At 44.1% G+C, this 26934-nt stretch overlaps 1 protein-coding gene across 2 annotated transcripts in view; it reads right to left on the bottom strand.

Annotated features, from left to right (window-relative positions):
- Positions 1–1169: 1169 nt before the first annotated feature.
- The window catches only part of LOC121599800 (transcription factor collier), a 53435-nt gene continuing 27670 nt past the window's right edge, over positions 1170–26934 (bottom strand). The window contains exons 7-13 of one of the 2 annotated variants that reach the window (XM_041927871.1): positions 6328–6409; positions 4942–5122; positions 3268–3422; positions 3060–3186; positions 2743–2973; positions 2482–2658; positions 1170–2397 (exon numbers count right to left, since the gene is read on the bottom strand). In XM_041927871.1, coding sequence (XP_041783805.1) covers positions 2285–2397; positions 2482–2658; positions 2743–2973; positions 3060–3186; positions 3268–3422; positions 4942–5122; positions 6328–6409 — 1066 coding nt within the window. In that variant the 3' untranslated portion in view covers positions 1170–2284. The remainder of the gene's footprint in view (positions 2398–2481; positions 2659–2742; positions 2974–3059; positions 3187–3267; positions 3423–4941; positions 5123–6327; positions 6410–26934) is intronic. The other variant, XM_041927872.1, reaches the window with a different exon arrangement.

Genomic DNA, 26934 nt, shown 5'->3' with positions numbered 1-26934 from the left:
TTATTGAGTTTAAAAAAGTGAGTTTTTTGAGTTTTTTTAGTTTGAAAAAGTGAGTTTTTGAGTGTATGGCGTTCAAAACAGTGAGTGTTTTGAGTGTATGGAGTTTGAAAAAGTGATTTTTTTTAGTTTATGGCGTTCAAAAAATTGAGTTTGTTGAGTGTATGGCGTTCGAAAAAGTGAGTTTTTTGAGTGTATGGCGTTCAAAAAAGTGAGTTTGTTGAGTGTATGGCGTTCGAAAAAGTGAGTTTTTTGAGTGTATGGTTTTTTTTGAGTGTATGGAGTTTTTTTGAGTGTATGGCGTTCAAAACAGTGAGTGTTTTGAGTGTATGGAGTTTGAAAAAGTGATTTTTTTTAGTTTATGGCGTTCGAAAAAGTGAGTGTTTTGAGTGTATGGCGTTCGAAAAAGTGAGTTTGTTGAGTGTATGGCGTTCGAAAAAGTGAGTTTTTTGAGTGTATGGTGTTTGAAAAAGTGAGTTTTTCTAGTCTATGGATTTTGAAAAGTGAGTTTATTGAGATTGAAAAGTGAGTTTTTGAGTTTGGAAATTGAGGTTATACAATAAATAATAATAATAATAATAATAATAATAATAATAAGAGTACCGCTTAAAATCACTGAGTTACTGGACTAACTTGAGATTGAATGCACAAACAACACGTACAATCCCAATCGTTCCCTGAAAAATTATAATTGTTCATTTCTTTATTTTTCTTTCAATGTGTCCAGTAATTCCACGACACGTGCAACAATTTGGTTGAAGGTTTTCTAGCTTTATTTATATGATATAACTTCGCCCGTCAAAGAAATCGTCTTCATAATTGATAAATTACCTACACGTTGTCTGCTGTTGCCCGCTCTCCTGCCTTAACCCGACCATTGCCTATCGCCCACTAGGAGCAACCCATTTTCATTTCGTCGTAGTTCGCTACTTGTTGTTTCGCAAAAATCGTTTCAAACGTCCACTCCAGCAACGACAGCGATTGCAACGATGCGTTTGATTTGAGTTACGATGCAGAACACCACCGAGCTCGTATACTGTGTGGCGCTGCTAGCTCGGCCCCGTGATGCTCGATTCTAACTCGAACGATCAACAGATCAAGCTCCTCACCAACGCTAGTGGAGATCGCGTCGATCGTAATTCTTCAATCAGCATGAAGAGAGCATTTTTTTGCTAATGTTTTATACTATGAGTATTATGCTTTTTTGCATTAAAGTAGTTGTGTGTCGTCGCTTTCTTTGAATGTGTACAAACATTTAGATTTTAATGAGTGGTAAATTTGGGCTGCACTTTAAAATGTGTACACGGGTGTGTGGGTGTATTTTTTGTTGTAGTAATTTTTACTTGCATTAAATGATTAGTTTCATAGAGATATGATTGTTGTTGATTCGATGAATCGTCGGAGCTGTACACAAACTGGCTGCAGCCACCGTGGCTGCAGTCGGGGCTTCGTTCGATACTAATACATGTTCGTCGCTTTCGATATGTACTCGATTGGTTTTTGATTCGGTTTTGTTTTTCATTGCTGGGTTTTCCCTTTTTTCTGCTCTTCCAAAATAGCCAAACGTTTTCCCTAAACATTTCCTCTCTGTCGCTCTGTCTCAATACCTCTTTCCGTTACCAGGATTAAGGGGGGGGGGGGGGATGTGTTTAAAATTCTACGTTCGATGACTCGCGAGCCGTCCGCCGGTTCTTCGGTTATTAGTTAGTGTGTATAATTAAATAAGTCGCAAAAGGGGGGTTTAAAGTCTCGATTTACCTCGGCTACCATCTCTGTGTGTTTTGGCAAAAAATTAACTACTTTAAGTACGTAAATATGTATATCTGTTTAATATGCACGTTTGTCCCCCATGTATGTTCTTCTCCCTTTCCCCTTTGCCGTATTTCACATGCCTAATGAATTAAACATACTGTACAAAAACTGTACAAAGAGAGACGGGACAAAGGACTGCTGACACTGTGATTGACCACAAAGTGTCGATTTTGGCTCAAAAGTGTGGGTTTGTGTGTGTATAAATGTAAATATTATTGCACTTTAACAAAAAAAAAAAATAAAAAATAAAAAAAATTGCGGTGCAAACATTGCTAGTAGTAGTTAGTAGCATACTAATCACAACACTATCTTGCACCTGATTAAAGGAGAGCACCGCTTGTGCAAGTAGACCTTTCTAATAAACACACCAAATCAAAGGCTAATACATTTCTATCGTTATTTTTACAAAATAATCTCCAAGCAAAAACACTATTTAACAGACAGTTTCGTTCGGCAGCTCGCTGCCATCGTTCGCTCATTTGGACGTGGTCGTTGCGGCCAGCGGGCTCGGTGTGTAACCCTGCGAAGCGCAGGTTGTCATCGAGTAGGGGCTAAAGCCGCTGCTACCACTCATCAGTCCATTGATTCCTGTAAGACAACCAGGAGCAGAAACCGATTAGTAAACAAGAATAGAGGAAGATTCGGAGAACGGGCTTAGGGAGGGGCACTTACTAGTGGACGAGTTGAAGACGCTCGCAGGTGAGGAGGACAACCCGGTCATGTTGGGTGCGGTGGCATACCCATTGCTGCTGCCGTACGATCCACCACCGGATGAGTGTGGTGTCGAGGCGCTGCTACAGTATCCACCCCGTGGACTGACGCTACTGCTTTGGGCTCGTGTGTACTCATCTGCGAGATGGGATAAACGATATTAAGTACGTTGTTGTTTAGAGAAATTCGAGGCCAAAAGTTCTGCTTGCTAGGGAATAATACCTTCAGTCCACTGGCCAGTGCCATCCTGTACGCTGACGGCAAGCTGCCCGCTGTACGAATTAAAGCCGGACGTACCATTCGGCGAGCGTGGCATCGAGTACAGTGCTTCCGCCAGGTCGGCCGCCCGCTTCAGAATGATTTCCTTTGGCAGCTTCTCCGGATCACCCGGATGGCGGGGGATCAACTTCTGAAGTCGCTGAAATCCGTAATCGATCGTCGGTTCACTGAGTGCTGCAAGTGTAGAAGATGAGTTTTAGTTCCAAACGTTCCAGCCCCCTTTTTTCCTCCAGAAACCAGCTCAAGCAACGTTCACTTACAGACATAAACGAATCGTCCGGGCGATCCTTTGCAGAACTGTTTGCTCTTGTACGAGAGTGTCACCTCGACGACGCCCGGTATGTGTCGGGGTGGCGTCTGCACACGAATAGCGTGCGATGTGATAAGCTGTGGGCAGAGAAGAGCAAAGATACGATCGATAAATGATAGGACCACGTGTGTTCACGAGTGCTTTCATCCTCCACTTACCTCACTCCAGACCAGCATGGTGCCGAACACTACCTGTAGCCCGTCGAAGAAATTATCACCGACGATAATAACCTGAGCTCCACCCGTAGTCCAACCTTCGCTCGGTGAGATGGCCTTGATGCAAGGTGTAGCCATTGGCAGTGGTGGATAGATGCCTGCAAATATGGACGATATGAAGCAAAGAGAGGCGTGAGGTTAATTGATGAGGAGGGAGATTTACGAAATGATGGGGCTCAGCGGTCACAGAAAGACTCGTGCGCATTTGTGCCACCTGCGGGCCGTGTTGGAAACGAGAGGAAAGGTGCCAAACTTCAAATCAACTTTACTTTGTGATTAGTTGCTGAATTGCTGAATATAATCCACTGGACAACTAGATAACACATTCACTTCCCAGAGTACATTGTGTCCTCCGAACAATGAACGATGAACCACATTAACCACATGTTGAGCGTGGGTACGTGCTAACGCGCGTAGTAGCGCTGTTCGTCCCTGTCCAGATGGGCTACTATGATGAGAAATGGAATTTTAATCGAGCTTTTCCGCACTGTGCTGGAGCATCCATAGCAACGAAACGGTGGGTGTGTGTTCGTCGACCATGGCACGACATGGAACCATGGGCCATTGGGTGGAAAATGCAATTTATCACACCAGCAAAACCTTCGGTCACATACATCGGTAGTGTTCATTAGCGGCTGGAGTGACTGGAATTCTGATTCCAGAATTCCAGAAATTAGATCCCGTACGTACCGAGTCCGGTTGCGCTTCGCACATCCAAAACAGAACGAACGCAATGAATTTATTAAAATTCATACCAGCGGGTGTGTAGCTCTGATTGTAAAAAAAAGCTGTGCTCGTACTTCCGAAACTCAATCAACTCTCCGGTACGGATCGTTACCTTTCTTCGTTTGCAGTGGAATTGACCTCTTTGCTGAATGTAGAAATAGGAATATATGAGCTGAAGCGTTGAATTCTCGCAACGGAATAACTCTTTTCCGCATGAGATGAGGCGCTTCCGGTGCAATACGCCAAAAAAGGTGAAGTTTTTTGCGCATAAAGAATGCACCCTCAAGAGCGTAAGTACGCAAAGAAGTGTGTGATATGATTTATAGTCCAGACTGGTAATAATATTCGATTATTTTTGGGGAATTTACGATAATGATCGAACATTGCGCATGAAATGAATTGGTTTTTAACACGCTTGAATGATTATTGAAGCGCACTCGGCTGCATTTCCTCTCATTTCCATAGTACGAACGACGCGTTCGCAGTATAGCGAGTGCTTCCGAGATTTGTCTAATGCACTTTTTTTTTTAAATTGGCAAAAGCAGTTGACCATGTTGCTGGTGAGCGTGGCCAACTGCATTCGCTCTCGGCATGCAGCTCATATCGTCGGAAGGATGGTGTGAGGCCAATTAGATTAGTGTGGAAAAACGTGAATATATTAGGAAAGGGAACAAACAAGGAAACAAGGGAACTATAAAACTAAGCACTAACTTGTGTATTTTAATATCTAACAATACAACAATAGTTGAAAACTAATGATAAAACAATCAGGAGCATGAAATTCAAACTAAAAACAAATAAGGTAACTAGGGAATGGGGCGTAAGGAATTGGTTTTATGATATGTGTGTGTTTGTTTGTTTGTTTTTTGAGAAAGAAATTTTGAAACCGACCGTCGTACGTACTGTCCGGGGCCAGATGGTGGCCCGACATTGCCAACGGAGAATTGGCTGTACCTTCGGGATCGAGCCGCTTCGCCCGGCGCCCGTGCTTGCTGTTGTTGTGGACGAACATGTTGTCCGAGATGGCCAGCAGCGGCCCGTCCACCGCCACCTGAGTTGCTATCACTACCTGCAATATATGGGTAATTGGAGGGGTACCATGGGGACAAGTGAACATGGACGGTCACGGAATTTAAGGAAGGAAGACATTGGGAAATTTTGGGTGGGGGAAAAGGTATAAAATGGAGAGCAGATTTTTGGGTGAAGTGTGACCATTAGGACGGGGAGGAAAAGAGAGAAACAAAAAGAATATAATTAATTGCATTAAAAGATTATTGAGGCGGCTGGCCTTCCGGAGGAGAAAAACACGATTTGAACAATTCCTACTAGACACTAGATCCCTGATCTCTTTGACATTGCGTTTACGTCATTTGTAAATCTATATTTAGATTTTATTTTTTTTAATTAAAACAACCATAATGAACTACATTCTGATCCATATAACACGTGTAAACTTGTACAACAAACGTGACAAATTGAGTTAAATTTTTGAATTTAAAAAAAATGCTACAAAGTAACAAACCGGCCAACGCAAAACACATGCCATCGTACACAAGCAAAGCAGACATGAAAACTAAGAAATTCAAGATGGAGAGAAGACGGACGCAATTTATCACCCGATCGCTTTGGATAGGCTAAATGGTTTTTTTTGTTCTCTCCTTCTGTTGCTCCTCATTTCTTTCATTCGTCTTCTCATTTCTCTCCGACGCTGTCGTAAAGTAGGCGGTGACGTTCCGTTGGCATTAGTAACGCGACTGATCATCAGCTTAATTTTATCTTTGCCGTAACTTTCTCGGGGCTGTTTGCTTTTCCCCGGCCATTCTTTTGCTTCCTTGCACTGTGTGCCAATGAACATGGAATGTGGATTGCATTGGTCGCTCTATTCTTAGCACCTTTAGGAGTTTAGTGCTTCATCACTAATTTCTCCATCGTCATCCGTTTTGGGGAAAAAAGTCCGTCCTCCGTGCAGTGGAGGTAGCAGACATGGACATGGCGCGATCGGAATACCCCGTGGGGACTGTTAAGTTAAGAACATGGTAGAAGTACAAACTCGATGGTCCGATGCGTTGCAGTTTGTTTCAATGCCATTAGCGTCATTCGTGTGTTACTCTTTCGCTTATCAACTGATACTTTAGTAGCTCTACCTGACTCCTGATTGTTCTGAAGGAACTAAGACCTTTCCTAAGTTTAATCTCATTTTTCACCGATAAGAGTGCTCCAGCCATGCCAGACATCCAGCCAGCCTTTCTTTTTGTAAGGTTGGTGATTAATACTCACTTGAAATCGTCGCATATCCCTTGGGTTGCCCGCATTCTTCAGACAGTTTTGGTTGCACTTGAGGAAAAATTTAAGGAAAAATCTGCAAAAAAAAACGAAGAAGAAGAGATACACGTCGGTTAGATATAGGTTGATCGTTCCATTTCGTTTGATCTTACGCTACCGAAAAAAGATAAAACAACCCCAAACCCAGGTTGTCACCATGACAACGGGGTCCGGTTAAATACCGTCTGTTTTAAAATCCCCAACGGGCCGACCGAACGGGTGTGTTCCAAAAAGAGTTGTCACGCCTCTTTAGTGACACCCTCGTAAATGAGCAATTAATGTGATCGTTGTTCCCGTTGAATTCCGTCCGTGTGTTAACCGATCACAGTAAAATGCGACAAGTCAAAAAGACCCGGTTCGTTGGAGGAAGCGCGATCAAACGAATAACACTTTGCACGTGCCCGTTACTATGGTAACCTTTGACAGCCTCCTGGGAGGCCTGCTCTGCCCGATGGTGGAGATTAAAGGAGGCACACACAAGCTCTCGGGAGGACAGGCTTTTGGAACGCTTTAAGTCACTTCTCTAGAGGCACGCAATTTCGGGAACTAAAGCACCGTACCCTTGAATATCTTCACTCTCCCGAGAGTTGTCCACGTCCATTTGAAAACCTTTAAATTCCGTTCTACTTCAAAAGCGGCAGCTAGCCAAAAACTGCGTGTTGATTCATTGAGCAACTTGTTGTTACGGTGTCGGTACTACAGCGTACCAGGAATGCCGACAGACGTCGGGACATTAACCATCGCCCTGGGGATTGGGAAACGGGTACGCAATAAATACACTTTATTTGGGTGTTCACACTTTAAAACTGGTGCTGAGCCTGGTACTGGAGGAAGGTTAAGATCTTCATTTGAGGCAGAGTTTGAAGGGGAACTGCTTTGGGATCTACGTACTACGATGTTTTTTTTGTGTGTGTACATTTTCAGATGTTACCTAATAAACCCGGCCCGGCTGGAATCCCGGTGTCCCGGTGTGTCAGCTCTCTGTCGAATGTTCGCGTGTTCTACACAAATCACAACACTTCCCTTCCCGCGGCCACGATCTCGCAAGACCCTAGGCAAACGCACTCTTCCCGAGGTCCTTAATTTATAGAGCAATTCCTTTTGCGACCGTTGGAAAGATCGACTTCCTCACCGATGTGTGGTGCCCGGGGAACCCAGTTCGAACCATGTTTGTGTTGATAATTGCTTGGGACGATTTATTTATTACGCTCAGTGTTTGCCATAATTAACATAAGCACCGACGTTTGAGCCGTTTTGCTGTCGGAAGTCATCACGGACCCGCCGCTGAAGGTACTAGGGTACTTCTGAGCGCTCTATTGAATGTATTGAAGTGAAAAAGATCCAGTTATTGCACAAACTCGAGGTAACGATTTTGGAAAACGGTTTCACTGCAATTTGTCACACCGGGGATGTGCAATAAATCCACTACAACCCGTCTCCGAACGTTTTCCGACACAGTGACAGTGTGAGAGCACACACAATTTGCATATGGATGCCCCTGGTGTGTGTGTGTGCGATAAGTTATGGTTTGCCTAATTATGCAGACCGAACAAAAAAAAACGAGGATTTATGCTCTGTTTTTACCTCAGCCTGTAATTCTGCTCTATTGCCGACGCTGTAGTACGACGTACTAGTCCGTGTAAAGGCAATTAATTTATGCACACAAACGTGGAAAAGGTACACACACTCAAGGTAAGGTATCGTTTTTCCCGACCCAAGGACGCACCATTTGTCCATAGCCTCTTCAGTAATTATTACACACAATTTCGTACCATTTGGCATTGAGAGAGGCGCGATCTATCTCTGCGGTAACCTAATCCAAAAGCTACCGAACCAAATCCACGACAGATGAGCACACTTTGAACGCATCCGGGCTTTGAGCGATGATGTGTACAAACAAAAAAATACACACATTTCGTTCTTTTTGGACTCATCTGCCTTCAAGTATCGTACAACACCGCACGCACGGACAGATACTGTGAAGTGTGCAGTGAACGATCCCACGAAATATGATACCCGCCCTATTAGCTGCGGGAGAGGGCAGTTGAGCGTAGCAGTGCAGAACACAACAAAAAACCTGAACGCTCACAAACTTTCGATCCAAGTAAACAGAGCAAGAGCCTACTGAAGGGGCATTTAGCGAAACAAGTGTCTGCTTAGTTAGAGCTGTGTGCTGTTCCTCTTGTACTGCTCTGGACTCCTGGAGAGCGTTGGCACCTACAGAAGCAACAAATCGCGATTCCTCCTACCGGCTCCCGTATCAGTCGGTGTGTGTGTGTGTGTGCGCGTGTGTGGTTAGCAGGCACAAACGAGCAAAGGGTCGATAAGTTCCTGCAAGCTACACATGAAAAAAAAAAAAACTGGAACAGGCAGCTCTCAATGTTCCTAACCTAGCGCAAAGTTCGACAGATGTTTGCCAATGGGCAAATCACATATTAAATAGACACTCAGCGGGTAGCCACCGGCGATCCGGGTATCCGGTAAGTTTTCCACCCCTGTTTTACCCTCGTTTCAAAACAACGAGGACCAACCCTCCGACAAACCCTCTACGCGCGCCCGAGTGTGTTCCCTTGCTTTATATCTTTCTGTTTGGCACGTAAAATGCATTGAATCCTGCAGTGAAGAGTGCAGTAGGCAGCTTCCGATATCGGTTTCCTATTTTCGCTTGCACCGACCCCGGGAGCCGTACGGGAGGTACCACCACCAGAACCAGAAGTTATTAATAAAGGAAAACAGTACAGGAGTAATAAAATATTTACAAAGGAATTGTAATTGAGTTGGTTATTTACAATGGGACTGGGTGAATGATAAATGTCTTGGCTAGTGAGAAAGAGAGAGAGAGAGGGAGGAGGTGGTCCAGTTTTTCAACCCAATCAAAAAAGAAACAGAAACGCGCATTTGTTCTTCCATCCATCATCATTCGCTTTCAAACGTGCGAGGTCCGTGTGCAAGAAGTGTCCTCTTTGGGCAACGTGCAATGTGGGCGCAATGTTTGCTACCTCCACCCTCTGCTTCCCGTCGCGGGGCCTGTTCGGGCTAATCAATTACTGACACTTGTACTCGTTGGAAAATCTGTTACGATTTTAGGACGCTCAGCGGGAAAGGGCTGAAACTGAGCCTAATAATGAGTAGCAAGGTCGAGTCGGGTTTCAGGGTTTTGTACATTATAGGGATAGGAGGAGTTGTTTGCTTGTTCAAAGGAGTGCCATGTGGTGCAACCTAACCACAAGTGCAAAAGTTTTCAAGTGTTCTTATCGTTTTGCACTTGTGTGAAGCGATAATTGGTAAGATTGTAAACATTTTAGGTGCTGATGTCAGTAGAGATAGTCGTTTGTTTTGGTATGTGAGTGGATAAATAGAGCAATGAATGCCTGCTTGACCCATTATCATTTGTTTAGGTTTATCTGTTGTACTTAACGCAAGTATGCCATGATTTGCTTTTATTTTTCTGTTTAATGTCTGTTGTCTTCTTTTTCTCTTTTTGCATGTTGTATCACCTTGTTTATATTATTCTGCTTTTAATAATATCGCTTCTTTTCCTTTTCTATGATTCATTTTATTGAAAATGTTTCATGATATTCTCATATAAACAGTTTTTTAAAGAAAACGAAAAAAAATTATAATTTTTGAAAAATTGCATGTCTATATTTTATATCTTCTTTCTGTTTGCAGAATTTAAACACACGATTGTTTTCGAATAACGCAGAGTTGCCTGTAGTAATGAAGTCTTTAAATTTGTTCGATATGGAATTTTTAGATTCGTTATCTAAAATGTTTGTATGTAAAAATTAAGTAATGATTACATGAAAATATTTGAAAAGAGTAAGAGCAACGAGCAAAACGACTCTTTTGGCATTTTGGTAAAGTTAGAAAGAGAAACAAAATCTTTCTCTTCTTTAAAACAAGTATTTAAACTTGTTTTTTAGAGCAAATCATTTTCAATATTTTTTATACGTAGTCAAAAGCGCTCTCGAAGTAAGAAAACATTTATTCAACCAGCACAAATCTACCATAATCGTATCTAATCGTAAACCCCTTTACGTTCAACCCTTGTACTTGCAGCGCCAGGGGAAAGCCGGCCACGGGACACACGCACGCAAAGTACAAGGTGGTAATCCTTTCAATTTAAATGTCAAACAGCAAAGGTTTAGCTGCGACATCAAAACACTCGACGATTGGGGTAGCAAATCAAACCAAAGTTTGTTTGTTTTTTTTTCTTCTATAAAATGGAGTGTATAAAAACACTAACATGGATAATAGCATGGGAAAGAGTTTAAAGTGGAAGTTGGTTGGAGTTTTCAGAAATTGAATTCCGAGAAGAAATAAAATATTTTAATTTAGTCACACTTTTTTTCTGGAAATGTCCTCTATACAAATGTTCTGATTTAGCATGGTTTTTGGGTGTGGTATAGGTTGACTATTTTCCATTAAAAACAATCACCTCTGCCCATCACTCATACGGCCCCGGCGTCCGGGTAATTGAGAACTGATGTCCTGCCCGGCAGTATGTTAGTTGTACTGTACTGTGCGTGCGCGTTCCCCTCTTCTTCTAGCTTCTACCCGTCCTACTGAATGCTTCATTAAAAGGGCACAAAGTAAAAAAATAGAACCCAAAGGGAGAAAGAGGACATTAAAAAATCTTCCCACTGGTGACAGAGTAGGGTGCAGAAGGCTCACTATGGGATGTGTGTTTGTTGTTTTACGTTTCCAGCTTGTATGTTTTATTTGGTTCCTCTTTGTTTTTTTGTTTCGCTCTCTTTTCCCCTATCGTCTCTCTATTTTGAGCTGTTGTTACACCGATGACGTTAATGCTGTTGTTCAGCAGGCGAGGTGATTATTTTCTGCTTTATTTCATGTGCCTTTTTGTAGTGTACAGCCGTTTTTTGTTGCTCCTGTTGTTGGTTGTTATCGAGAATACATCCCGGTAGGTGCAGATGACACGAGCGGAAGGACTTGTATCATGATGAAGTGAGCCGTGATTGCCCTGCTCCCTCCAAACCGGGTGTCATATATCATCCCGAACATCGGGCCATCGGGAGGTCAGCAAAAGGTGATCCAGCCATTGTGGCCGTTGTTCATTTTATGTAAACTGTGCAGGGACGCAGGGATCGGAAAGCTGGCACACCATTTGCGTACCATTTGCCAAGGAAAAGCGTGTTGTCAGTGTACAGTTACAGAAGCGCCACGGAAGGATCGGTCCGGAAAATGGTTGTACAAATCCGCGCTTCCTCGATGTTCTCAAACGGTTCAGACGGTTGTTGTTGAAGGAAACTTCCTGGAAACTACTTGCACTCTTCGCCCATCGCGTGTACTTTTGAGAAGACGGGAACACGTCTTCACCAGCCCCGGGTCCCAGTTTCCCATCCCACGGGACCATTCTTCGCGAACAAATTGCGGTGTCCTTTTACAGTACACGACAACACTTCGAAGAATGCACCGTGCGAGAAGGTTTCTTGGTCCTTCGAACACGATCCAGATGTTTCGCGGGAGGCGTTACGTCAACACAGCGGAGGCAACAGTTTTGACACTTTTGACAATGCCTTCCCGCTAGAAAGTGCGTTTCCTTGACGACAGCCTTACGGCTTCCTGGTGTGGTTTTGGATGGTTTCAGTTGTTTCCATCTTTTGTGTACGTTTCGTTAGCTACTCGCACCAGTAGCTTACGCCAACCACAAACTGGTTCATGCGTTTCAAGTGGTTTCAATTATCCCGATCCCGGGCACTCAAGTGGGCACTTCAATTATGCACACTAAACAGAGGGATAATCGTTACAATTGGATGGCGTTACAAGCAAACCTCTTGAATTGCTTGAAGCGAACAAAAAAATCTTCATTATAAATCGCATTTAAAGGCTCAATCCATTTGAACTGACAGATTTCATCCCTTCTGATGCATCGGGTGCATTCGGGCCGGGAGAGGACAGATTGTAAAGTGTCAATTCACTCAGCGTGCACGTTACACGCGTGTTTGCATTTGATTAATTGAGTGATTGTTGGATGAGTTCGTTCTGTTGGTTGGTTGTTTCTGTTTCTGATTTACCGGTTCGTTTCCACTGGCCCTGGCGTGACTGATCAGCTCAAACATGCCACTCGAACAAGTCACAACATATGTCGCGAATGTGCTGTACCCTTGTACTCGGGAGAATGATACATGATTCATCATATCCTAGGAAAGTAACGCAATGATTGATAACAGAATAAAATGTTTAATTTTTTTTTAGTTCTGATATTGTGCACGTCCAAGTACCACAGTCAGGCCACAGCAAAAAACGGCTACGAAAAAATAGGAAATATGCTTCCAATCAATGAGCAGGAAGCTATTATTAGTTCCTAAACGATGACTGGATATCCGGCCTAATAAAAGCAACATAAACCAATTTCACCTAGCAACATTCTTCTGCTCTTCATTACAGTTTTCTGTGATTTCTTCGCTCTGTTCCGAACGATAAGCCGCAGTAGCAACCGCAACAGTTTAACCTGCTGGTGCTTTTAATATCTTGGAAAGCAGCGCGTCCAAGAAAGAACAAAAAAAAACCCTCAATCCTCTCTGTAAACCAATAGCGCCCAACCAAATCATTGCACGTGTACCAAGCTAACCACTCCTTCCTGCTTGTTTCACTAGCCACATAATCTTATCAATGAATCTAATTTACTTTCGGTTTCTGTTGTTTCGCCATACTCCCCATCGTTCGTTGTCGCTGGTCACAAGCCACATTTCCTGCTGCCTGCACCGGTATCTGTATCGCGTATCTAAAGCACGAAAGGTTGCGGCAGGATATAATCTCCGCCTTTTTTGCTGCTTCCTATGTTCAACAGTGTTCTTTTTTTGCGGTTGTTGCATGAGTGTTCGTCCTGATTTGCGGGAGGCTGTGTTGCGTTGTGTTCCATCCATAATCCTCTTATCGCGGGAAGCTTCCCGTCGCTTCCCGTGCCCCATGTTGTTGGCGTTGTCAAGATGGAAATGGAACGGAAGAAATATGGTATTTTCTACTTCTTAGCTACTGTTTCTATGGATATTAGCTACAGGAAGGTCTATTTTGGTGACAAGATGACGAACAGGACAAAAGCATGGAGAGAACCGTAAGGGAATGATTGAAATTAACTGTGAAAATCAATCCCACAAATCAGTCGTCAGATGTAAACAATACTCTTCTTCGATTGTTGGCAGTAGTCATACAAATGTTGATACTCCAATCGGTTGCAATTGCCATCTTCGTCATATCTGACTTTAATATAATGAAGCATCCCTCAAGTCGTAGAACCATAAAGAAATATCGAAAGGTCTTCATGCCACTAATTCCAGAATCTTTGAATTCAATGACTCTTTCTTGGGAGTTGCGAGCTTTAACCCAGTGCCTTTGCAATTAAACGTGAAATGTGCTTCGAAGATGCTCACTAAAACATTCTAGTTCCCATTTCTTTGTGCCATTTTGAAACTCCAGACACCCTTGTCTTAACGGCACATTGAGCAATGAGTTTGCAAAACTGGATCACTTGACCACTTCGAACACACCAATACCAACCATCATCGCAACAGTAACAGTAACGCAACCAATACACACCAACTACCCCGATCCGACTGCCCTGGCAAGTGCCCCATCCATTTCAAACAATACCCGAATGTTCGCCATCTCATCGGACACCCCATTAAAACGCACCCCGCCATCAAAACTGGGGCTGCGAAGAGCCGAACGTGAAGAAAGCGAAAGCGTGTCGAGGGTGAAATTGGTTGAGATTTTTGTCCCTACACGCGCGCTTCTTTCAATATCTTGCCGAACCGACCATTTGCCCGCGTTGGTGTTGAAAGAGAGGACGAAGTCCCCAATACTGGTAGCGAATTCTTTGTTATGGTTCTTGACTTTTCCTTTCCACCTTGTTGGGGGTTGTTTTCTTGCAAAAAAAAGGGAAAAAGATGCGTAGGCCGTTACAACCAATACACAAACATCGATGCGTGCCGTTCTTCCCCTTGGTTTGTTTGTATTGTTTGCGTTTTTTTGGTATGCGTGTGTGTGTGTGTGTGTGTGTGTGTGTGTGTGTGTGTGTGTGTGTGTGTGTGTGTGTGTGTGTGTGTGTGTGTGTGTGTGTGTGTGTGTGTGTGCGTTTGGTTTGCCGATCTTAGTAGCCGGCATTTTCTTCACACCAATCCAGCTTGCTTCCGGGCTGACTTTCAAGAAGCATTCGCCATCCTTACCGAGACTGTATTGCTCTTTTTCGGCGCGGCCCGAGCGGCTGGGAGCGCATGTCCGCCGCGCCGCAAGGAAACATCGATGAGCAAACAGAACAGGGCGGCAGACGGCAGACGGTTTGGGATTTCCGATCCCCGAACCATGCTGCTGGGACTTTGGGACCGTCGGAAATGGTTTGTTTTTATCGGTTTTGCTTAGCGTTGGCGTGTTCTTTGCAGCTCGAAGATGTGTGTGCCCCAGGAAGGGAACCACTACACGCGTACGCTGATGTTTGAGGATGTGCCCTTCACGCACTTACGCACCAACATCGACGCAACAAGAAACATGGAGGCGTAAGGCTGGCAAGACGTCATTTCTGCTGCCATGGGAAGCGGGAACAGCTGGTTGGGAAGGGTGTTGGGATGAGCGGCCGATGAGCGTTGTTTGTCATCAAGATGCGTGTACACGTTTCCGGTACAAGGTACAGAAGCCGGTAGAAAGGTGGTGCGTCCTTTGCGGATGCAGTTCCTTCTAGCGCGCACATCAGTCTGACTTGATTCCGGTCGCGTTTTGTTGTTGCCGTCACATGCTCCTCAAACGCTTCATAGCCCATCTCACGACGGTGATGATAAAACCTTTTTGCGTACATGCAAACATCACACGCAGTTCTTCTCTTTTCTTTTTGAGTTTCCTTAAGGAGCTCAATTCGCAGGCAGGTCGTTAGTTTTTATAGGGTGAAATGTACAGCGTTTTGCTGCCGTCGTTGATGTAATCGTTGTTATGTTTCACTTTCGACCGGCGTGCGCTGATGAGTTCCGAGTTGTTGAAGCAGAGCAAATGCTTGCGCGTTTATTAGCCCAAGTGTGACGGTGCGTTGGCTACAACTCGTGTTTTGTGTGTCTGGTAGATATACTTCAACCAGATTGAAGGTTACTTTTTGTGCTGAGGTAGATTAAAGTAGGTCGATGTTTCGAGATTATGAGATGTTTAAAATGAGTTGAAACATTTAAAGGCCATGCATTGGACCCAAAAGCAAAGCTCTCTTTACGTTTAGTTTTCATATTTTAGTTTCTACAAATTTTATCTGAGTTGTCATGTGATTGACTAATTGAAATTTCATTATTTGATCCTTTCTAAATTTGTTGCAAATTTGTTTCTAAATAGCATAATTAGTAATTAATTTTAATTGATTTCAAGTTATACAATATTTTTTTATTTTCTAAATATTGATAAAGTGTGCGAATTTTTTTGTCTTTTACAATCCTTTCCAGATCTATACATTAGCATAGCGTATGTATAAAAACCTAAACTATAAACATAATATGAAATATTAAATATATTCAATTGTATTGTTAAGTAATTCCTATGTTTCCTTGTGACTAACTTCCAATAACACAAGTTTGAAGAATCAATTTGGTGATGTTCTTATAGAATAACTATAGCAAATTGTTTGATTTTACATACAATTTATTTAAAAAAAAAACGAAAATTGAAAAGGTTTAACCCAACCAAAAATCAATCGCCCCAGGAGCTTCACTTTTGTTTGCCGATTTCACAAACCAGCGCCCAGCCTTATGGGGCGCGACCATTCAAGTTGTGGAGAAAATAGAATTAAAGCCATTCTTTCCCGCACCGTAAAGCACGCGCCGTGCCACTGAAGCGGCGCAACATTTGGCCTCGGCATGTCCGGCGTTTGTCTTTATCTACCGAAGAGCAAACGGGGCAACTGTGCCCAAATGTGCCAAAAGGTGATGGCAAATGGCAGCATTGTAATGGGCGCGCGGGCACGCAGCTCCCTTTTCTTCTGAAAATGTACCAACACACACACACACACACGCACATAGAGACATTTGGAGGAAAAGGGTGAAAACGTCACGCACTGTCGCACACACTTCCCGGCCAATGCTTCGAGCATTCAGGGGCGCTTTTTTCCTTTCCTTCTCGACCGTTGTCCAAGAAGATGATGATGGTGATAGTGATGGTGTATGTTGCCTCACACACTTACTCCCATTTCTTGGTGATGTTTTTTTGCGTGTGTTTTTATTTTTTCTTTGGTAGTTTACGTCTGTACAACCCTCATCGTTATCGTCTTTGTCGTTGTGTTTTGGAATCGGACGCCCCCCCCCCCCTCCGGTATCTCCCTCCCTTCAAACCATGCAACAAAACCTACCAATGCATGTGTGTGTTTGTGTGTGTAGGGGGCATGGCGTCTTAAAGTAACAACCGAGAGGGAGAGGGATAGAAGGACGACCATAAAATGGACGAACGCGCACTTCAAGAAGCAAGGAGGAGGAGGAGAAGGAGGAGGAGGAGAAGGAGGAAGAGGAGAAGGAGGAGGCTGAACGAGGAGGGTTGGGGAGCAGTAAAAATATACCATTTTTACCAATACGCACAGCCAACACGCTTGGCGATGGTGTGGGAAGCGCAAGGATCAGCAAATAAAATCAAATAACAACAGGCGCACCAACACCACCAAAAACAAGTGTTTCTCTAGGACCCTCCTCCCTATGGGAGGGTATTGGGTGATAGGAGGATGGGTTAAGAAAGGGAAAAGGAAAGGAAAAAAAGGAATCCAAAGACCCCGTTTTCCCCCGTGCCGGGAAGAAAAAAGGGGCCCGAAATCTTTTGTTTCCTACAACTTTATGGCTTTAAATCTTGACCTTTTTTAACGCTTCCGCTCCGCCATTCCACCCGCTCGACGCCACCGCTCTGTTGGGTGGTCGTCTTTTACAAGAGGCTTTTCCGGGGGTTTTTCGGGTACCCTTCCTTCTTCCCCACAACGAAAAATGGGCAACTTTAACAATCGGGCAGCATAAAAACAAACAACATTAAGTGCGGTACGGTGGAATGGTGGAGTGGCGCCGAGGAACAAATCAATATGATTGCTGAAATGGCCGGCCCCGGAGCACCGTCACCGTCATCGGTATCATTATCGTCAGCATCACCATCATCATTGAAACGAGTGGGCAATGAAGCGGGAAGCGGTTCGATTTCCGCCAGGCCCGAAACTGCTTTAAGTGCGTGTGCACACGGGAATTGGTGTTCACGCAATTTTTATTAGCCCGAATAGAATATTTTGTGGTTGTTTTTTGAGCTATTTATGGATTTCTAGTGCTTTGACGTTGTAAAACTCATGTTTTCATTTGAAAAATAATTGTTACTCACTCACAACGCAATCCTGTTGCATTCCTATTACCCAACTGTTCCCGGATAATAATAAGCACGTGACCCATGGTAAGCCAGCTCATCCGAAAATCTGTTCCGGCTCCACGGCAACGCTCTCCAAAAGACACACTCTCTCTCTCCAGCCAAAAAGCCCCATATCATCCTCAACCACCACCCACCGGTCGGTAGACGGGATAAATTAAATGAAATTAAATTTATTTCATCGTCTTACTTACGCACCGTTACCTGCCTTTGGATCGTTGGGAGGAAAAGGAAACAGATCCCTCCACCGGCTCAGGCTTATCCGATTTTACTTCCCCAGCTTCTCCTGCGACTCGAACCATCCGGGGGGAAACAACCATGATGCGGAAGTATTCGAGCAAACGCCAACCGAGCAGCGGCGAGAAAGAGACCGAAACAGCACACGACAGTAAGGAGTGAACGACCAAGCGTCTCCATCGCTTCTTGTTAAAGCTTCCCCACCCAGCCGACCATCGCCCCATCGGACACGAAAAACGATGGATGGCAACGAAGACATGATACGGCGTGTTTCGCTTATTATTGCTACTTTTTTGCCTCGCTTCTTCAATCCTCCACTACCCCCCCTTGCCCCTCTTTAGCAAGAACCAACACCCAGTAACTACCGCACACCGGGAACTCGGGAATCATGAAATCATAAAGTAAATCGCCTTATGGGCGATTTATTTTATTTCTTCACTACCGTCGTCGCCGTCTTCACGGCTGCTGCGGTAGCTTGGTGCTTTGGGAAGGTAAATTTTGCTTGGCTTGTCGCCGGTTTTGGTGTTCCCTTTTATTGGATGGCCTTGTCTTGCGCATAGGGGGATTTCACGTTCACGGTATCCGTGTGTTTGTCGTGTTCATTGTTTGTTTACATCGAGACGTGCTCATGTTGAGCAAAACGGGAAGGTAGAAAAATGGAGTAAAGTTTGTAGCAGCACTGTAGAGGGTTGTAATGAACGCATGATACGGTTGAGTAAGTGCGTTGGTCACCCCAGAGATGATGTTTGTATGGCGCTGCGTATTGTACGTTAGAAAGGACATTTTGACAGTCTATTTTTAGGTACTATGTCGCGACCGGCTCAATGTCCCAGGACGAACTAGCTATGTATTTTTTCTCTGTATTTTATCATTTTTCCCATATTTTGAATCTTGTAGCCTTTCTTTTATACCTTAGTTTAATGCCAATAAATAAGAAAATTTTAAAATGTCACTACATTAACAGCCAGGAACTGCTTTTTTGATGATTCAATTGTTTTATGGCATTTAACACGTGCAAAGCGAATATATTTTCACATAAAATGATACCAAATATCAAGAAATACTTTTTGTAATAATAAAGTGGCTTCTTCTAATTTAATAGAGGTTATTTTCAAATGTCATAAATGGATCATGAAATCATAATAAACTACTAATGTTTACAATAGTAAATTTTAATCAATCAAATGATCATTTTCTTTTGTATACTAATACAACATAAATATTGGATTCAATCTTTAGTCTATTTTTATGTAATAGTATACGATTCATCAATGTGAAATGAGCTCTTAACGTCGATTGCATAATATAAATTTATAAATTTCTACGCATAATGTCAAGCATAGCTCCAAAACAATCAAATTTTCAATAGAATACCATTATTATATCAGCTAGAGATTGTAATATTTAAGGTTTTTTTGCCTCACTGACTCGTAACCATGCCATTCTCTAAACCTTCGCTTTCTTATCCTTTTTCTAATACCATTTCTTTCTGCTTGATGATGTACCAATCACTTTCCTTGTGCGATTGCATCCTTGCTGTCGTTGCTCTGCGTCCCTGGGGGACGCAGTGCAGACAGCAGGACCCGTACTCACACACACACCGACACCGACACCGACAAACGCCTCCGGCATTGTGTCATCTGCCCGGAAGGAACGCTCCCATACAAACCGAACTGAAGAGCCAATAGCAAAAAAAAAGAAAAGTAGCGACAAATCTTCTACCCAGCGATACACATCGCCAGCGCACCGGATGGACACTGGTGCCGGTTGGCCGGAATTAATTAGTCGTGATTTACTGACAAAATGGTCCCCAAGGATGCGCCAATTGAGGCAGGAGTCCCACGAAAACGGAAAAGCGTGAAGCAGCACGAGCAAGACCAAGCGCAATCGTTTACGAAACAAAACCAAAAAAAAATCCATCCTTCCGCATCGGCATTTTGCGTTTGCGATGATGATGATGATGATGATGGTGATGTTCAGCCAAAAGCTGAATTTCCCCGAAACTCGCACCAAAGACTCGGTGGTGCTATTTTCTGCTTGCACGTTGAAACACGGGAAAAATGCACTCGTGTGCATGGCGATTAATCTTCTGTTCCGTTCTGTTGCAATCCCTCGCGGGAGCTCGCGCTGCTTGAAGGTTGTGTTCGTATGCATTTTTTCAGTTCAGGTAGTTAAAGGGAGAGTGTAGTAAAACAAGCAAAAACGTGTGTGTGTGTTAATAGACAAGCGGAAAAAATTGGGACAAATTACAGTGCCACTGAGCAATCGATCTTGGCTCGATTTTGTGTTCTTTTTTCACGAGCAAAAGATAACAGCTCAGATTATTAACAGAGCTGTTTTTCATTGATGAGAGGACTGTTAGGTTCTCTCTCTCTCTCTGACTCCTTTTACATTTAAATCAGCATTTTATAGAAAAAAAGGTGAAAAAGGGCTCTATATAAATGTCGTCTGGTCGCCACCATTTTGACCGATACAAGCAGCGCCATTTTCACCCTTTTGCTGTACCGCACTATAGGCCATTTTGAAACGTCCCGCGCATACAGCTCATATGAATGCATCACTCACACTCACCACCCTCTTGTGTCCACCTACACGCATACACATCAGACAAACGCACACCCACACACAAGATAAGATTCACTTGCAAACGGCCACCCCTCCCGATTTGGATGTTTTCGGCGTGTGCAATTTGTGCGTCAGAGTAAAAAAAAGAGGAAAGAAGTACACTTACTGCTCAATGCTTCCCCCTTTTTGAACACAAAACTCAACACATTTTGCACAATCCATTACAAGCAATTGAGGGAGTGGGAGGGAATGAAAAAGCGGATGCTGCGCTGTATTGATGGCAGCGAGTTTTTGATGCGTTGCGTAGGCAAAGAGGACATCACACTTTCGTTTGGATAGTTTCCGGGCGTGTTTCCGGAGGGTGGATATGCCTGTCAAAATTCGCATCCCTTCGCTATCCATCCGCCCGTTTCAGTTTACTTTCTCTACTAGTGTGTGTGTGTTATTTTTCTTTTTGTTTGTTTTCATTTGGGTTACTCGAAGGATTTGTTTGCTCCGTTTATAGTGTGAGGAAATTCTAGGGCTACGCACCATAAACGCATCCGATAGTATCGTCTAGTCCGCACTGGCAACCGACGCGAGGGAGTCTTTGGACTATGTTTTCTTATCGGTCAACATGCCCTGCGTCACATCTTGGAACGGAGCAGCATTTTGTTTTACAACGAGGATGCCAACCGGGAAAGATAAACGAAACATTTTACTGTGTAGTCGGGTTTTCTATCCCTTTTTTTCTTTACTTTTCCAATAAAACTATGAATGTTTGTTGGTCGAACAAAAAAAAAGGGAACCTGAAGTCTAAAGCATCCATAACCTATCGATTTTTGACACGACTGGCCGTTCGCTTGGAAGCTGGCTGGTTCAATGAAAGGATTTACTGCTGATTTGCTTCTGTTTTTATACGTGCGTTTTGATGAGATTTTATACTCTAGGAGAGAGAGAGAAGGAAAAGCACAAAAAGCAGGGAAAACAACATCATCAAGAACCAAGAAAAAAGGGTTTTTTACATCCCTTTTCGCATTCGAAAACATCCATCTTGGTGTTTCTTTTGCATTTCTTCTTCGGCAAGGTTTTGGATGTTTGCTGTTAAATTTTATGGTACGCTTATCGTTACGTATCGTTGAATTTTGTGATCATCGTTTGTTAATCGGGGATTTTTTCGCTTATTTTATTTGCTCCTCATTGTCTTGCTAACCCAATGTTCCGACGAGCAAAGAGTGATTAAAAATGTGTTTCAAATTAAAAATCACTTTTGTAACTTACATCACCGAATAAAAAGGTCTAACAAACGGTGAGCATTATTTGGGGGGTGGTCTCGGTGTGCCAGGGTGACGGTGGCTTTGATTATCAATTTCATTTTAACTTCCGATTCTAAATTATAGTCCAATCGGCTTCATTACATCGCTTGATGTGCGCTGCGATGATGCTCGTGTCCGTCTGTTCCTTACACGCGATAGCCATCGCAAAAGGGACGACATTGAAGCGCCCAGCGAAGCACCAACGAGCGTGCGAGTTAGTTAAATGTTACGATTAAATTATGCATACCCGACCCGACGAAGTCAGACCGATTATGTAACACATGCACACATACACACACGGGTGCGTTCGGTTGTCACTTTGTTCGCGTCCTGTTTGCATGACGTGACCATGTCACGCCACTACGCCACAGCACGAAGAAGCTATTGACCAGGACCGGGATGAAGCGAAAGGTAGTGGCGCAACGAGGAAAGGATACATATTGTCCATTTACATAGGACAGGGATATGGAGTAGCAAATACACACACATACGAGGAAAAAATCCTCTACCACACACATATTAGTTGTTGTATGAAATGGTCAATGGGATGTGGTGCATTAGGAAAATTAAAAAAGAGACTCCCCTCTTCTAGGCACACGTACACACACACGTCATACACCGGCAGACAGACTGTTGAGAAGAGCCCAAGAAAACCCACGAAAGATCACGAAAGGAACCCGCACTGGTTACGTACGTAAATTAAAGTGATGGTGAACGAACGAACGAACATCTAGAGACCTTTCTAGGATGGAGGTTACTTTGCAGCAGTTACAAGCGTTACGTGCGTTACATGTGATCCAATGTAACAAAACATTTTAATGCAGTGATCTTCAATCTATTTAAATGATGTTCTTTTTTAAATATTCACGCATACCCAATCAGGCTAGGCTTGTCTGCTTGACATTAAAGAGATACCTATCAGCAATCGGTAAGTTCATTTCTAACGCAATCAGATTTGACAATTGTGACAATCCGGTTGCGGGAACACTGATAACTTTTGAATGTTTTTATTTTCGTTCCAACTTCCAGACAAAAAAGAAGAACCAGCTCACCCTTTCCAAACAGTCGAAATGGAGAACGGTGTGCATTTGCATGTTTATTGCAAAATATTGCCGACGACGTGTTACCGCTCAGGCGTCTTCCATGGAACCGTTGTAAACCATTCCTGGCCCCTTTTATGCCCGAAAAAGTCCAGCAGCGGACGTACACATTGCTTACCAATCGAGAGCTGTGACAGGTTAAATTTTGCTCCACCAAGCTTCTTTTGAGAGTGAGGTGGGCTTGTGAGCAGAGGGCTGAGGATGCGAAATTTTATTGTCTGCACCCGAAGGCCCTTTCGTAGGCGGCAGGCTAGAACGTTGACTAAGGGGACACACACATACGCTTCCGACAGACCGACAGAGAGTCAGAGGACAGCTGTCATCCATCATATAATCCTCTTGCTCCCTCTTGGCTCCTTTTCTCTCTCTCTCCTTCGTCTATCCGTATCAGTGGACGTGCGATCTCAGAATCACCTCGGTCTTCGGCCGTTTCCAAACGGCAGCCCATTCCTAGCAGTGCGGCAACCTACCCTAGCCAGCATGTCCAAACCGATCCGCCCGAGGCAAATTTATCGCAATGGCAAAAATTTAATAGTATCGAATTTACATATTTTCCGAAATTGACTTGAGGCGCTTCATTCGGCGTAGGTTGTTCCGTTGTGTTCGTCCGCTGTTCGTACGGAATGGGTAACCACAGCTTCTCGATTGCGACTGTGGCTACGGCCGAAAAGGACGACCCGCACTGCAAACGCCCAAAGTAACATTGTGCGAAGCTGCAGTTGTGGAATTGCGTTATCATCATCAGACTGTGCAGTGTGCAATTGCAGCGCCCATTTGTTCTGGGCCCACTATCTAAGCCCAGGGTAAAAAATCGATCCAAAAGCATAACAGGAACAGCAAGCCAAAGCCACGCCACCCGTATCGCTCGATCGATTTCGAGACCACAAGAATGCAAATGAACGACGCTTCTAATGGGCAGGAATACAATTTTCTAGCCTTCCTGGAAGATATTAACTGCTGTGTCCTATTTCTGTTGTCCACTAATTATCTTCCCCGGGCAGGTTACAGGGACGCGTAGTAACCTTCCCTGATTAGTTTCAATGAACCATTCACTCATCCATGATAATAAATCGACCATCATCCCATCCCAAACAAAAGCCGGGAAAGAAACACACAATCTTCTTCCCTTCCCCGAAAAAAAAAAACATATGACGACCACTCAAAACATGTGAACAACATCATGCGTGTTATAGCGGCTGCTCTGCAAGCGCTAATTGTGCTCGCGTGTCGCTCCGTTACGCATACGCTACACCACATTAGCTGGGGCTCTTCCGCTGATTGATCAGCGTTGAAGTGCGTGAAGGGTCGGTGATCCGGGAGAGCAATAGTACTTACGAAACACACACACCCGCGCGCGCGCGTTTCCACTCGATAATTGGAACGTCCAAAAGGGAGGCCGTTGGAATCACTTACCTGTAACGATCGGAAGGAAAGAGAAAGTGTATTAGTATTACAAGCCATGTGAGTGTGTGCGTGCGCTATTAAGCAGATGAGGTGAAAATTTGGGGCTAGCAGACAAGATTGAATGTACAGTTTACGAGCCGGGCTTAATAGCTTTCAGACGCGTCATAGACGACGTCCATATCGTGTTACCTAATGACATCAGGAACACATGATTAGGAGATAGAGTAGATAGGCCTCACATGTGTGCTTGTATGAAGACATGAGACATTACTTAAAGATGTACTAGCCAACCCTGATTGCAATTAAAATTGTTTACGTAACCTTTGCAAGACGTTAGTTAAGTTGTCCGTGTCCGGCGATAATTAAGATCACAACCGTTTAATGAGCCCGTTGGAGCAGTGACACTTTTTCAATAAATTCCCCAGATCCTTAGCTCAAATCAGGCACCATCAGACATGTCAATCTACGTGGACCGACTCTACTGCCCTACCAGACTACTGGTGAGGTGTGAAAATGTCAAACATTCTTCCAACTACCACACACCGAGCACAACCGTGCCGTCCACGAGTGTGTCATAAATCCACTGACACTCCCATTTTAGTGCGTTCCAATTAATCCAACCCTTTTCGTTCAGCGCTCGGTTTACCGCGCTAGGGCTTTAACCACAAACTAGGAGATTGTTTACGGTTCAAGCGACGGACGTTTCTTGTCCGTCCGACGACTCCACGAAAGGCTAACGTCCAAAAATGGAGATCCCTTTCTTGCACCGTGTATGTACCAACTGTTGTTGTTGTACGCAGCGCAAAGTACCCCTTCGGCTACACCTTCGAATGTCCTGGGGCGCTGCTTGGTCAAAACTCACGCTTACGACCCACCCTAACGTGATATCGATCAATTTTAATTGCTTGATTAAATAATGCTTAATTTAATTGCCTGCCCTCTGTATCCTGAAAGGTACCTTCGAGTGCAGTATAGAGCATTCCGTTCCGACAGTGAAGGCATACAAACCAACCACGGAAAAAAGTGCGTCCTATCACGCATCCACAGTTTATGAATTTTCATTCCACCAGCTGACGAACTTGATTTTTGGGCTGGGTAAGATTTTCGGAGCGACGTTTCGTGCGTTACTATGTTGCCCTCGTCTGCATTGTCCCCATGCCCTCGAGACAAGCAGATCATAAATCATACACACTTGCGTCGGGTCCCCGAGGCCAGGTTTGCTAACTTTCAACCCATTTATGGTGAAGCCAGCCGAAGAGAATGGGCTGTTGTTGTACCGATTTGGTGCAGAACTGAAAGAAAACCTCGGGAAGCGCCGAGCGCGACAACCCGTGCGCCCAAGTGGAATCATCACAGTTATGACAACACAGTCTGACAGTAAAAGACATTCCAGTGATGAGGTTGGTGAGTTTTTTGTTGTTGTGCGTATGCGTATGGGTTCGTTCTGTCGTATTCGTTCTCGAACCCCTTGCATTCCGTACGACGCAAGCAGTTCTTGGGGAAGAGACGGCTCCACGAGTATGGATTCACTAGATGAAATCAATCTTATTAAAGTTTATTTGATTGTTTCTGCTCACTTTGTTCAATGGTTTCCGATATCGGTGGGTTCGTATAAAAGGCGAAGAAATAGCCTCCCTAACAGAAGGTACGATACCCAGTCAGTTATGATTTTGCGATTCTCATAATCATCCCAAGAATTTTGTTGCATTCAGCAGCTCCAGTACACCAAAACTTTGACGAAAGTGTCCAACTTCACTACATATCATGTCTTCGCGTCTAGGCTAGGGGGATATATGTAGCCTCCGGTTGGATAGGCCGCCAAGAGCCAAAGCCCTAGGACCTAAGGAGCTTACCGGACACGCTTGTGATGAAATATTTATGAGTTCCTGTATCATAAAAGGAAGCTTTTCGTGCCTTGCGTAAGTGGTGCTTTGTTCGCCACCTCTTGGCAGGTTGTGTGTTGTTGGGGACACTCTAGCAAGAATTTGTCTAAAATGGTACACTCGTTAGAGAGATCACCGGCTTACGAAGCAGCGGTTGGAAGCCGGCACGGAAGGTTGAACACCATTAAAATACAATCGAAATGCTCCAGCACGAGCAGATCGTCAACGTATTCGGGATCCCGTCTTTCTTCCGCCTCCCCGCACGGACATTAATACCGACCACCACTTGGGATGTCTTCTTTCGTCGTGTGCTCCGTCCTGCACAGAGCAACGACTCAGGGAGGCGAAAAAGCCGGCATTACCTTTTTCCGATTGGCTACAAATTAAGTGAGTGATGTCGCGCAGATGCCATGTGCGTTGCGTTCGCTGTCGTTCGCGATCGTTTGGGTTTTTTTGTTGTTATTGTTTCGTTCTGTGTGCCACATCAGTTTCCGTCATCCACTTCGCTTTTATTTATATTCCATTCCCGTCGCTCCGTTTCGTCCCTTCAGCATGTCAGGAGGGGTTTTGCAAAGGGTGCACACCGCGTTCGGCTGCGCTGAGTGTTTGCGCTGACCGGACCACAGGAGTTGAATGTCGCCTCAGTACGCGGACAACGAGCATCGAGCATTGTCGTAGATCATGGTCCAAACTGTGCGCGATCGTGCT

This window comes from Anopheles merus, chromosome 3L (assembly GCF_017562075.2).
Source record: "Anopheles merus strain MAF chromosome 3L, AmerM5.1, whole genome shotgun sequence".
NCBI lineage: Eukaryota > Metazoa > Arthropoda > Insecta > Diptera > Culicidae > Anopheles > Anopheles merus.
Note: the sequence above shows the minus strand (reverse complement) of the source record. Positions and strands in the feature narration are given on the sequence as shown.